This window comes from Uranotaenia lowii, chromosome 2, assembly GCF_029784155.1.
Source record: "Uranotaenia lowii strain MFRU-FL chromosome 2, ASM2978415v1, whole genome shotgun sequence".
Classification (NCBI taxonomy): Eukaryota; Metazoa; Arthropoda; class Insecta; order Diptera; family Culicidae; genus Uranotaenia; species Uranotaenia lowii.
In genome coordinates, this window is record NC_073692.1 from 372073881 (window position 1) to 372086064 (window position 12184).

At 32.7% G+C, this 12184-nt stretch overlaps 1 protein-coding gene across 17 annotated transcripts in view; it reads right to left on the reverse strand.

The window, feature by feature from the left end:
• Positions 1-12184, reverse strand: part of LOC129748323 (probable phospholipid-transporting ATPase IA) — a 329089-nt gene that overhangs the window by 81815 nt on the left and 235090 nt on the right. For all 17 annotated transcript variants that reach the window (XR_008737709.1, XR_008737710.1, XM_055742873.1 and 14 more), the window contains 5 exons: positions 6893-7435; positions 6693-6828; positions 6247-6388; positions 5491-5600; positions 363-584 (listed from right to left, as the gene is read on the reverse strand). Coding sequence is in view for 15 of the 17 variants with exons in the window: in XM_055742873.1 (XP_055598848.1) it covers positions 363-584; positions 5491-5600; positions 6247-6388; positions 6693-6828; positions 6893-7435 (1153 nt within the window). In the remaining 2 variants the exon portion in view is untranslated. The remainder of the gene's footprint in view (positions 1-362; positions 585-5490; positions 5601-6246; positions 6389-6692; positions 6829-6892; positions 7436-12184) is intronic.

Consider the following 12184-nt stretch of genomic DNA (forward strand, 5'->3'; position numbering starts at 1 on the left):
ACTCAGTAAGGAATCTATCAGTTTTTGCCCGGCTTTCGATTGGTTGTTTATTTATTTTCACTGGCATGTCGACCACACAATTCTGAAGCTCTCTGAACGAACAGGCTAGCCAAGCAGCCGATGATGGCTTCCGATTGAAAATTAATTATTCACCCGCTCGCTCATGCATTGATAATGGGACGGACGGAGCGACCTGAATGGCTCATTTCATGCCCATCATGTTCAGTGCTCAGACTCAGACCCATAGGATCTGATTCGAACTAAGAATTTCAATTAAGCTTTCAATAACACACACAACCACTTCACATATCGAACCTCGCAAATGAAGAATTTAAAACTCCTCTCTCACTCTCTCCCCTCACCTGGACCAGCTGCGATTGGGCCGGATTGTCCTCCGGGGTGTAGATTGTCCGGGCCACGGTGCACTTCTTGAATTCCATCACGTTCCGCGTCAGAGTTCCGGTTTTGTCCGAGAAGATGTACTTCACCATGCCGAGTTCCTCGTTCAGGTTCGAGGTCCGGGCCATCGCTGGGGTATCGGACTCCTCGTGGTACATGTCGATGTCCATGTTGATGAAGATTGCCTGGAAACATTGAACGAATGGAAGGGTCCAGTAAGAAAAAAGATACAGTCGGAGATTTTCTAAATTTTCAAATATTTTTATTAAATTTGCCCTATTTCTCATTTTAAGTTATAATATTGTTCACTTGTTTCTCAGTTAAAATTCTTTGATTTTGTAAATAACAATATTCTTATTTTTTATTTGCCTCAAAGATGAAACATAAAAATTTATATTTTTATTATTTTTATCCTTTTTTTCATTTTTGTATTTTATCATTTTGGTCATTTTTGTAATTTTTGTAATTTTTGTCATTTTTGTCATTTTTGTCATTTTTGAAATTTTTTCATTTTTGTCATTTTTGTCACTTTTGTCATTTTTATCATTTCTGTCATTTTTGTCATTTTTGTCATTTTAGTAATTTTTGTAATTTTTGTAATTTTTGTCATTTTTGTCATTTTTGTCATTTTTGTCATTTTTGTCATTTTTGTCATTTTCGTCATTTTTGTCATTTTAGTCATTTTAGTCATTTTAGTCATTTTAGTCATTTTAGTCATTTTAGTCATTTTAGTCATTTTAGTCATTTTAGTCATTTTTGTCATTTTTGTCATTTTTGTCATTTTTGTCATTTTTGTCATTTTTGTCATTTTTGTCATTTTTGTCATTTTTGTCATTTTTGTCATTTTTGTCATTTTAGTCATTTTAGTCATTTTAGTCATTTTTGTCATTTCTGTCATTTTTGTCATTTTTGTCATTTTTGTCATTTTTGTCATTTTTGTCATTTTTGTCATTTTTGTCATTTTTGTAATTTTTGTCATTTTTGTCATTTTTGTCATTTTTGTCATTTTTGTCATTTTTGTCATTTTTGTAATTTTTGTCTTTTTTGTCATTTTTGTCATTTTTGTCATTTTTGTCATTTTTGTCATTTTTGTCATTTTTGTCATTTTTGTCATTTTTGTCATTTTTGTCATTTTTGTCATTTTTGTCATTTTTGTCATTTTTGTCATTTTTGTCATTTTTGTCATTTTTGTCATTTTTGTCATTTTTGTCATTTTTGTCATTTTTGTCATTTTTGTCATTTTTGTCATTTTTGTCATTTTTGTCATTTTTGTCATTTTTGTCATTTTTGTCATTTTTGTCATTTTTGTCATTTTTGTCATTTTTGTCATTTTTGTCATTTTTGTCATTTTTGTCATTTTTGTCATTTTCGTCATTTTTGTCATTTTTGTCATTTTTGTCATTTTTGTCATTTTTGTCATTTTTGTCATTTTTGTCATTTTTGTCATTTTTGTCATTTTTGTCATTTTTGTCATTTTTGTCATTTTTGTCATTTTTGTCATTTTTGTCATTTTTGTCATTTTTGTCATTTTTGTCAATTTTGTCATTTTTGTCATTTTTGTCATTTTTGTCATTTTTGTCATTTTTGTCATTTTTGTCATTTTTGTCATTTTTGTCATTTTTGTCATTTTTGTCATTTTTGTCATTTTTGTCATTTTTGTCATTTTTGTCATTTTTGTCATTTTTGTCATTTTTGTCATTTTTGTCATTTTTGTCATTTTTGTCATTTTTGTCATTTTTGTCATTTTTGTCATTTTTGTCATTTTTGTCATTTTTGTCATTTTTGTCATTTTTGTCATTTTTGTCATTTTTGTCATTTTTGTCATTTTTGTCGTTTTTGTCATTTTTGTCATTTTTGTCATTTTTGTCATTTTTGTCATTTTTGTCATTTTTGTCATTTTTGTCATTTTTGTCATTTTTGTCATTTTTGTCATTTTTGTCATTTTTGTCATTTTGGTCATTTTTGTCATTTTTGTCATTTTTGTCATTTTTGTCATTTTTGTCATTTTTGTCATTTTTGTCATTTTTGTCATTTTTGTCATTTTTGTCATTTTTGTCATTTTTGTCATTTTTGTCATTTTTGTCATTTTTGTCATTTTTGTCATTTTTGTCATTTTTGTCATTTTTGTCATTTTTGTCATTTTTGTCATTTTTGTCATTTTTGTCATTTTTGTCATTTTTGTCATTTTTGTCATTTTTGTCATTTTTGTCATTTTTGTCATTTTTGTCATTTTTGTCATTTATGTCATTTTTGTCATTTATGTCATTTTTGTCATTTATGTCATTTTTGTCATTTTTGTCATTTTTGTCATTTTTGTCATTTTTGTCATTTTTGACATTTTTGTCATTTTTGACATTTTTGTCATTTTTGTCATTTTTGTCTTTTTTGTCATTTTAGTCATTTCAGTCATTTTTGTCATTTTTGTCATTTTTGTCATTTTTGTCATTTTTGTCATTTTTGTCATTTTTGTCATTTTTGTCATTTTTGTCATTTTTGTCATTTTTGTCATTTTTGTCATTTTTGTCATTTTTGTCATTTTTGTCATTTTTGTCATTTTTGTCATTTTTGTCATTTTTGTCATTTTGGTCATTTTTGTCATTTTTGTCATTTTTGTCATTTTTGTCATTTTTGTCATTTTTGTCATTTTTGTCATTTTTGTCATTTTTGTCATTTTTGTCATTTTTGTCATTTTTGTCATTTTTGTCATTTTTGTCATTTTTGTCATTTTTGTCATTTTTGTCATTTTTGTCATTTTTGTCATTTTTGTCATTTTTGTCATTTTTGTCATTTTTGTCATTTTTGTCATTTTTGTCATTTTTGTCATTTTTGTCATTTTTGTCATTTTTGTCATTTTTGTCATTTTTGTCATTTTTGTCATTTTTGTCATTTTTGTCATTTTTGTCATTTTTGTCATTTTTGTCATTTTTGTCATTTTTGTCATTTTTGTCATTTTTGTCATTTTTGTCATTTTTGTCATTTTTGTCATTTTTGTCATTTTGGACATTGTTGTCATTTTTGTCATTTTTGTCAGTTTTGTCATTTTTGTCATTTTTGTCATTTTTGTCATTTTTGTCATTTTTGTCATTTTTGTCATTTTTGTCATTTTTGTCATTTTTGTCATTTTTGTCATTTTTGTCATTTTTGTCATTTTTGTCATTTTTGTCATTTTTGTCATTTTTGTCATTTTTGTCATTTTTGTAATTTTTGTAATTTTTGTAATTTTCGTCATTTCTGTCATTTTTGTCACTTTTGTCATTTTTGTCATTTTGGTCATTTTTGTAATTTTTGTAATTTTCGTCATTTCTGTCATTTTTGTCACTTTTGTCATTTTTGTCATTTTGGTCATTTTGGTCATTTTGGTCATTTTGGTCATTTTTTTTATTTTTGTCATTTTTTTATTTCTGTCATTTAAGCGATTTTTGCCATTTTTGTCCTTGTTGTCATTGTTGTCATTTTTGTCATTTTCGTCATTTTTGTCATTTTTGTCATTTTGTCATTTTTGTCATTTCTGTCATTTTCGTCATTTTTGTCATTTTTGTCACTTTTGTCCTTTATGTCATTTTTGTAATTTTTGTAATTTTTGTCAGTTTTGTCATTTTTGTCAATTTTGTCAATTTTGTCAATTTTGTCAATTTTGTCATTTTTGTCATTTTTGTGTTTTTGGTTATTTTTGCAATTTTTGTTATTTTTGTCATTTTGTAATTTTAGTAATTATTGTCATTTTTATATTATAGTTTTTTTTTTGTCATTTTTGTTATTTTTTTTTATTTTTATCATTTTTGTCATTTTTGTAATTTTTGTCATTTTTGTATTTTTTTTGAATTTTTTTCATTTTTGTCATGTTAGCGATTTTGCCATTTTTGTCATTTTTGGCATTGATGTCATTTTTGTTATTTTTGTCATTTTTGTCACTATTGTCATTTTTGTCATTTTTGTCATTTTTGTCATATTTGTCATTTTTGTCATTTTTGTCATTTTTGTCATTTTTGTCATTTTTGTCATTTTTGTCATTTTTGTCATTTTTGTCATTTTTGTCATTTTTGTCATTTTTGTCATTTTTGTCATTTTTGTCATTTTTGTCATTTTTGTCATTTTTGTCATTTTTGTCATTTTTGTCATTTTTGTCATTTTTGTCATTTTTGTCATTTTTGTCATTTTTGTCATTTTTGTCATTTTTGTCATTTTTGTCATTTTTGTCATTTTTGTCATTTTTGTCATTTTTGTCATTTTTGTCATTTTTGTCATTTTTGTCATTTTTGTCATTTTTGTCATTTTTGTCATTTTTGTCATTTTTGTCATTTTTGTCATTTTTGTCATTTTTGTCATTTTTGTCATTTTTGTCATTTTTGTCATTTTTGTCATTTTTGTCGATTTTGTCAGTTTTGTCATTTTTGTAATTTTTGTAATTTTTGTAATTTTTGTAATTTTTGTAATTTTTGTAATTTTTGTAATTTTTGTAATTTTTGTAATTTTTGTAATTTTTGTAATTTTTGTAATTTTTGTAATTTTTGTAATTTTTGTAATTTTTGTAATTTTTGTAATTTCTGTAATTTTTGTAATTTTTGTAATTTTTGTAATTTTTGTAATTTTTGTAGTTTTTGTAATTTTTGTAATTTTTGTCATTTTTGTCATTTTTGTCATTTTTGTCATTTTTGTCATTTTTGTTATTTTTGTCATTTTTGTCATTTTTGTCATTTTTGTCATTTTTGTCATTTTTGTCATTTTTGTTATTTTTGACATTTTTCTCATTTTTGTCATTTTTGTCATTTTTGTCATTTTTGTCCTTTTTGTCATTTTTGTCATTTTTGTCATTTTTGTCTTTATTTTTGTCTTTTTGACGTTTTTGACATTTTTGACATTTTTGACATTTTTGTCATTTTTGTCATTTTCGTAGTTTTTCAATTTTGTCATTTATGTCATTTATGTCATTTTTGTCATTTTTGTCATTTTTGTCATTTTTGTCATTTTTGTCATTTTTGTCATTTTTGTAATTTTTGTAATCTGGTTTTCTGGTTTTAATTTTTGCATTTTTTTGTTATTTGTTTCTCTTATACTTAACCTAGTTTTGAAAATATTAGAATCAATACTCACCTGAAGAAATCTGACTAACTCTAACGTAACTTGTAGCGATATTGGAATTAAATTATTGTACAGAATAATAAACGTCAGCAGGTTGTAGGCGAAATTTTTACTTAACAAATCTGCGGAAGAGAAGAGATATAAAAAGAGAGGAGAAAAAGTGTGTCGTTAGTATGTGATTGGCAAAAATTCAGAAATCAGTAAATGAGCAATGCAAAAAAAATTAAGTTGAAGGTTCTTGATGGCACCGATTCTTGATTCTTGAAGTTTTGTTCAGCAGCTTTTGTATTTTAAGATGTCCTTGATAAGAGTTCCACTTCACATCTTGAATTTACTAAAAATTTCTAGAAATTGAACATAAGAACAGACTGATTTGAATAAGAGTATTCTAACCATCAAACGGGATTGAATTTGGAGTAAACATTTGATACAGTGTATATTATTCTTTTTTGTTTTTGTTAAACCCAAAATTTCAGATAAAATTGCCCGAGATTATCGTTTGATCATTTGAAAATTTCAAATCCGATCTGGTTATCTTATTCTGAAGCAGTCAAATTTTAATTATTAGACGATTTTATCTTAGATGTGAATTCCAATTCAAATTATACTCACCGATTGCGTCTAAGGACAAAATTGTTTCAGGATTCATATTCGAATTTTGTTTTGATTGAGGTTTCATATTCAGGTTTCAGATTAGTGTTTGAAAAAATATATGTGAATGAAAAAAAAAATTTTTTTTGAATAAACAAAAAAAAAAAACAAACTCACCGCTTATGCCTAAGTACCAATCGGTTTTGTAATGATCTTTCGTCCAAATTTGGTTGAAAATGCAACTCACGATACAAAGAAAGATGAGAATGAAAAATAACATTAATATTTGCGTATTGGTCAGTCTGTCAACGGTTGAGCGCTGAAACGAGAACGAAACGGGGGAGACGAAAAGTATATCATTAGTACAGCACATATAGTCGTGGGAAAAATGACAGCTTTTACTGGTGGCTCCAGAGAGCGGCAGACGGTTGAGGGGATATTTTTACTTTACACATTGGTTGTGGAAAAAAATGTTTTTGAGCCGTTTTAGTGGGCGTCGATAATAAGGCACAATTAAGTTTGTAAAAATAAATCCTCCTTTAAAAATATGTCACCGGTTCTAGTGTGTTAAGGTTGTTGAACCACAATCACCAGCACGTGTCAAATACAAGCGTAACACACACCTTGAGCGGCGCTGAGGTAGAGTTTCGCAAAAGTTTCGTATCGTGTCCGGTGTAGATGACGATGCCGAATACCCAGGAGGTGTTCCGAAGCATAGCGCCTCGCAACAGAAGTTGATCGGGTCCGAGGGCAACCGCTCTGAAAAAAAAGACAATGTTTAAAATTTCTCCCTTTTCTTTTAAAATCAAATAAAAATACTCACGCCTTCCCCGTCTCCTTCAGCACCCCATTGAACTCGTATAAATGCCGGTTGGGCGGTTCGCTCTCGAGCGTACCGGAAAACTGGATAAAATCTTTGGTTTCGAGAATTTTGGCGGTGGCCGGGACGCCCTGCCGGATCTTCAGATTCGTCTCCCCATCGAGGTTGGACGTTTCGATGAAGGAAATGCCCTGGGGTTCACTCGAGGAGAGCTGCACCAGATCGGCCGGGAAGAAGGTGTTGTTCTGGACCTTGACGATGTCCCCGACCGCCAGCTCCTTCCACTTGATCCAGCGCCATTGGCCGCCCTGCAGCGATTCGATCTCCCGGTGGTTGATTTCATCGTCGGCCCGGTGCCGCTTGAAGTCCTCGACGATTTCCTTGATGGCGCTGACCGAAAGGATGAAGATCAGCGGGACCAGGGTGGTGAAACGACCGGTCGGCGAAACGTCCGGGATCTGCTGCAGCAGCGCGATGAACAGAAAGAAGCAGTTCGAATACCGCCGGAACTGCTCGAACAAAAACGAGGGTATAAAACTTATGGCGCTGCGGAGGATAGAAGAGAGAAAGACAGAAGATGTTGAAACAAGAATACACAACAACAAACATCTTATGCCAACAAATGAAATCAATTTTTTTTTTAATTCTGTATCATTTTTTTCACAAATTCAACTTAGAATTTAGTGCATTACAGAAATAAAAGAAAAAATAAACCTCAATGAATTTTCATTTCTCTAAAAGGTTTCGATTATAGTTACTATAGGAGAAATTTCAATTTTACATGGCTAACATTACTTACATTAACCGCACTAAATTGTTTTTGAAATCTTGTTTCACACGAATTTTAAATAAAGTTACACTTCCGATGTTTCGTATTTCTCGACTGAGGCGATTATACATTGTTGGACCTGTCGTGGTAAACCTTCTTTCTCAGATTCTTGTTGTTGCATTTTCTATCAGTAACCTGTCTACACATCGAGTATTGTGGTTATGTGCTACACGTTCGATATTGAAGTTGTGGTGGATATCTTTGTTTCGTATTATGCTATGCATTATCACTAATGTTTTTAGATCTCGCAGGCAGTTTATCGGTAATATGTTTTGATTTGGCACTTTGTACAGTTCAAAGCTAGGGTATAAAAATGGTAGCTTATATATTGCTTAAATGCATCTGTTTTGCTGTACTTTTAATGTAGACAGGTTAGATATGTTGGTATGTCCCCAGGCACTGATGGCGTAAATGAATCGACTGTGTACAAAACTGTAATAAAGCTTTTGCAGAACATGTTCAGGCATAAAATGTGAAAACTTAGGGATAATCCCACAGATGGGAGCACATTTTTTATAAGGTTCTGTATATGGTGCTTTCGATAAAGTATTTGAAACTAGAAACTTCTTCTATTACAATTTTGAAGATATTCATCAATAACATTTAGATCGTTTTTCATTTCACGAATTGTAGTTTCTACATTATGATTCGAGTATTCAAAAACCGTGTCGTCCGCAAAAAGCCTTGGAATACCAAGAAGATTTGGTAAATCATTGACATATATTAGAAATAGCAGAGGTCCTAGATTGCTTCCTTTAGGACACCTACAGTTATTGGCAGTTGGGAGCTAAAAGTATCATTATTCTTGACAACTTGTTCACGATTTTGAAGATAACTACGCATAAATATATTGGTCAGGCCTCGTATTCCATATGCTCCTAGTTTTGGCAGCAGAAGATCGTGATTCATAATATCGAAGGCTTTCGATAGATCTAGAAACAAGGCGCCTTGTATCTCCTTTTTCCTGTCCAGATTGTGATGCACTGTTTCACCTTTTCGGAATCCATGTTGGTGTTGATACAGGAAGCTTTCACTATCTATTCAGTCAACCTTGTTGCGATGAGCTTTTCAAAAACTTTACTAAAACCAGATAGGACCGGAAAAGGGCGGTAGCTGTTGACACCTTTCGAGCTCCCAGACTTAAAACAGGTTGAACAATGGCATGCTTAAGAGATTCCGTAGCACGTCATCAGCAATCATCAACGATCGATCGCTATTGGCCGATGGGAAATTTGACAGATGAAAAATTTCGCCGTTCACATATTTAGTTGGGTGCCGATTTAGTCTGGCTACGAATCACCCTACTGAAACAATGACTGATTAATCGGGCTACGCTTGAATATGAAATAGGTGCCATATTAAATCGGCTGTAGGCTCACACAGTTACGTATGATTTAGTAGCACAATAAGTTGATCTACGTTATCTGGGAGGATCGGTCAATTTAGTAGGTTTTCGTAAGACTCTATTTAGTTGGCATACTTTAAGCCTATTAAGTATGGAATGGTCATAACTGAATTAGTTTTTTACAAAGCTTGGCCCACAACAGTACGGAAGGCCTCGTCGGTGCTCATCACCGTTGTTCGTTGGAGTGACGAGCGCGTTTCTATCGGTTCCGTCATGACGACGTTCAACCTGACCAAGTTCCCGGACGTTTGCCGGATATGCTTGAAGCCGTAATAGAAGGTGTTCCTGACTCCGATGGAAGCATCGTTTGTGAATTTCGCAGCCCTCACCGTGGTCCAGTTTCTAGATGCAGTGCTTGGATGGCAAGCTTCTTCGCAGGACAGGTCGTTTCCAGATCGACTAAGTTCAAATATTTCGGAATTCTCATAAGAAAAATCTCCACTGGACTCGCTCCAGTCCAGTCCATACTGCTATTAAATATGGCTTCGCAGGTTTATTTTTCTAAATCATGTGACTAATACCTTTTTGGTCGGGTGGTTCTATTTTACGGTCAATCAATCCGACTGTTTAGTACGATTGGGTAGGGCGGTAGGAAAACAATCGATTTTTGAGGTCAATCAATTCTGCTATTTAGTCGGATGGTTAATACTTAATAGCTCGTTTGATACCCCTATTAAATAGTCGAACGTCGAATATCTCATCAACTTTATCGCCCTACTAATCAGGCGATTAAGTCGGTTCCTACACAATAAGGCTACTCATCACCCTATTTCATAGGCCTACGAAATCGGCCTGTAAATCGGCCGATGCCCAGCAAAAACTTCCATAAGCGACGTTGCAACAATAGGCCGATTAGTATGAACGAAAATCGGCCGACGCACCCTTCGCGAGCCGACTAGCTTCCTTCAACAACCAGCAAGGAACGGGACCCAGGAAAAAAATTCTTCCCGTCGAAGAAAATTTTCAAGCGCTCCCCAACCCAGATAGCCTATCGCATTTTCAAACCCAACCCAACACAAGTAAACCAATGGAAAGCCCCTGCCAGCCTTCATCCACAGCAGACATCATAGTTCCAAATTGAAATCGATGGACACTCAGATTTGTTCCTCCCTGAACAAATGATGGAAACCTTTAAGGAAATCTGTCAAAATATGAAACAATGTCGTACCAAGTTTGAATAAATTAAGCTGCTGGGCCCTCTTGTGGTTAGTTATGGCTGCTAAAATAAAAATTCTGGCTCTATCAAAGCAAAAACCTATGAGCTGGCCGATCTGCTAAGAAATGAAAACATCGATGTTGTGATAGTTGTTGAAACGCATCTCGAAGCTGACATAACACTAACATTTTCGGACTACAGTGATGTTTGGTTGGACAGGATCAATTCTAAAGAAGGAGGGGAGGAGTCGCAATTTTGGTTAAAAGAGGACTGAAATACACCATTCTACCATATTACAAAACCAATAATGTCATGGAAGCTGTTCGCATTGATCTTCAAACCTCATCCGATGGAATACGGATTATTCTCTTTTTATATGAATACTCAGCCCCCCTCCCCCTTTTCTGATGTTGGCAGAGTCTCGAACTATAATAGAAACATTTTTCGAAACGAAAAAACGTAATATAGCACATTCGGCTTGAAATGAGTATTGAATCCAGCTACTTATTTTGGCAACTCATGTTGTCTCTGATTATGAATTGTTTTTTGTGTATTGTTTTTTCCACTTAGTTATTATTTATTTATTATGTAAATTGTATTAGTGACCCCCTCTGCCCTTCCAATCTCCTCACTGGAAGAAGGGAGGGTTCTCAACCGATCAGAAAATCATTTCTTTTTTACAAATACGCTCCCATGCCCAATTTGATTCCATTTTCTCTATTAGTTCTCGAGTTATCATAAATATTAATAGGATGGACCCATCTTTCGTTGCTATCTCACCCCTGAATGGAGGGAGGGAAAAATTATCACAGAAGCATTTCTTGTATAAAAATACGATCCCCTGGAATCTATTGTTCCATTTCTCCGATAAGTTCTCGAGTTATTCCAACATTTTTTTCGGTGACCCCTCTCCCTTCCCACCTTTTCACTGGAAGAAGAGTTGAATCTTAAAGAAACATAGAAACATTTATCGTTTTCCAATACCCGCCCTTGCCAAATTATTTCCATTTGCGAAATTCGTTCTCGAGTTGTCAAAAAGTTGTATGAAGGCCCCTCCTCTCTTCTTATTTCCCCACTTAAGGGAATGAGGAGTTCCAAATATTCATAGAAACATTCGTCATTCCACAATTTGCCATTTTGAATGTTTCATTTGTTTGATCAGTTCTCGAGTTATCAAAATATGTTTTTTTTGTTCTGTGACCCCTCCTCCAATCCAGAGACGGAGAGGAGTCTGGAACCATTATAGGAACTGTGGTATCCAGCGTTGCCAACCTTCCAGATTTTTCTGGAATCCTCCAGACTTTTTGGACTTTTGCCAGACATTTTTTTAGGTTTCAAGATTTCCAGGCTTTTGTCATTTCTTCCAGACATTTCCAGACTTTTGAGTTTCGACATGAAAAATCAAAATGGCAGGAAATGATTCGAACTAGTAATTGAAGAGTGAGGAATGCCACAAAGATGATAGTAAAACAAGAAGTAACGCATGCAACGTAGTACCGCCGACATCACCACAATAATCTCGGGTATTGATAGTGTATAGAATGTATGATTATTATGAAGTAATAGGTGTTATTCCCTAGACTGCAATATTGCGATCTGGCGACCAAAAAAAAAAAAAAGGCTATCATAAGGTTTCCAGATTGCCCGGTTTTATCCGGGTTTGCCCGGATATTTGATACAAAATTTAAGAACAGTCCGGCCCGGCCCGGTTGCCCAGATTTCATTGAAAAATGCCCGGATTTTGCCCGGATTTTTTCACTTTATTTGGCAAATAATAATAAAAAAAATTAAATTGTGTTGTAATTTTGTTTTATTTAGCCACCAAGGCAAAAAAAAAATCAAGTAGATTTTGCAAAAAAAAAAATCATGAAAGGTTTTTATGAACACTAAAATACCATTTCAAAT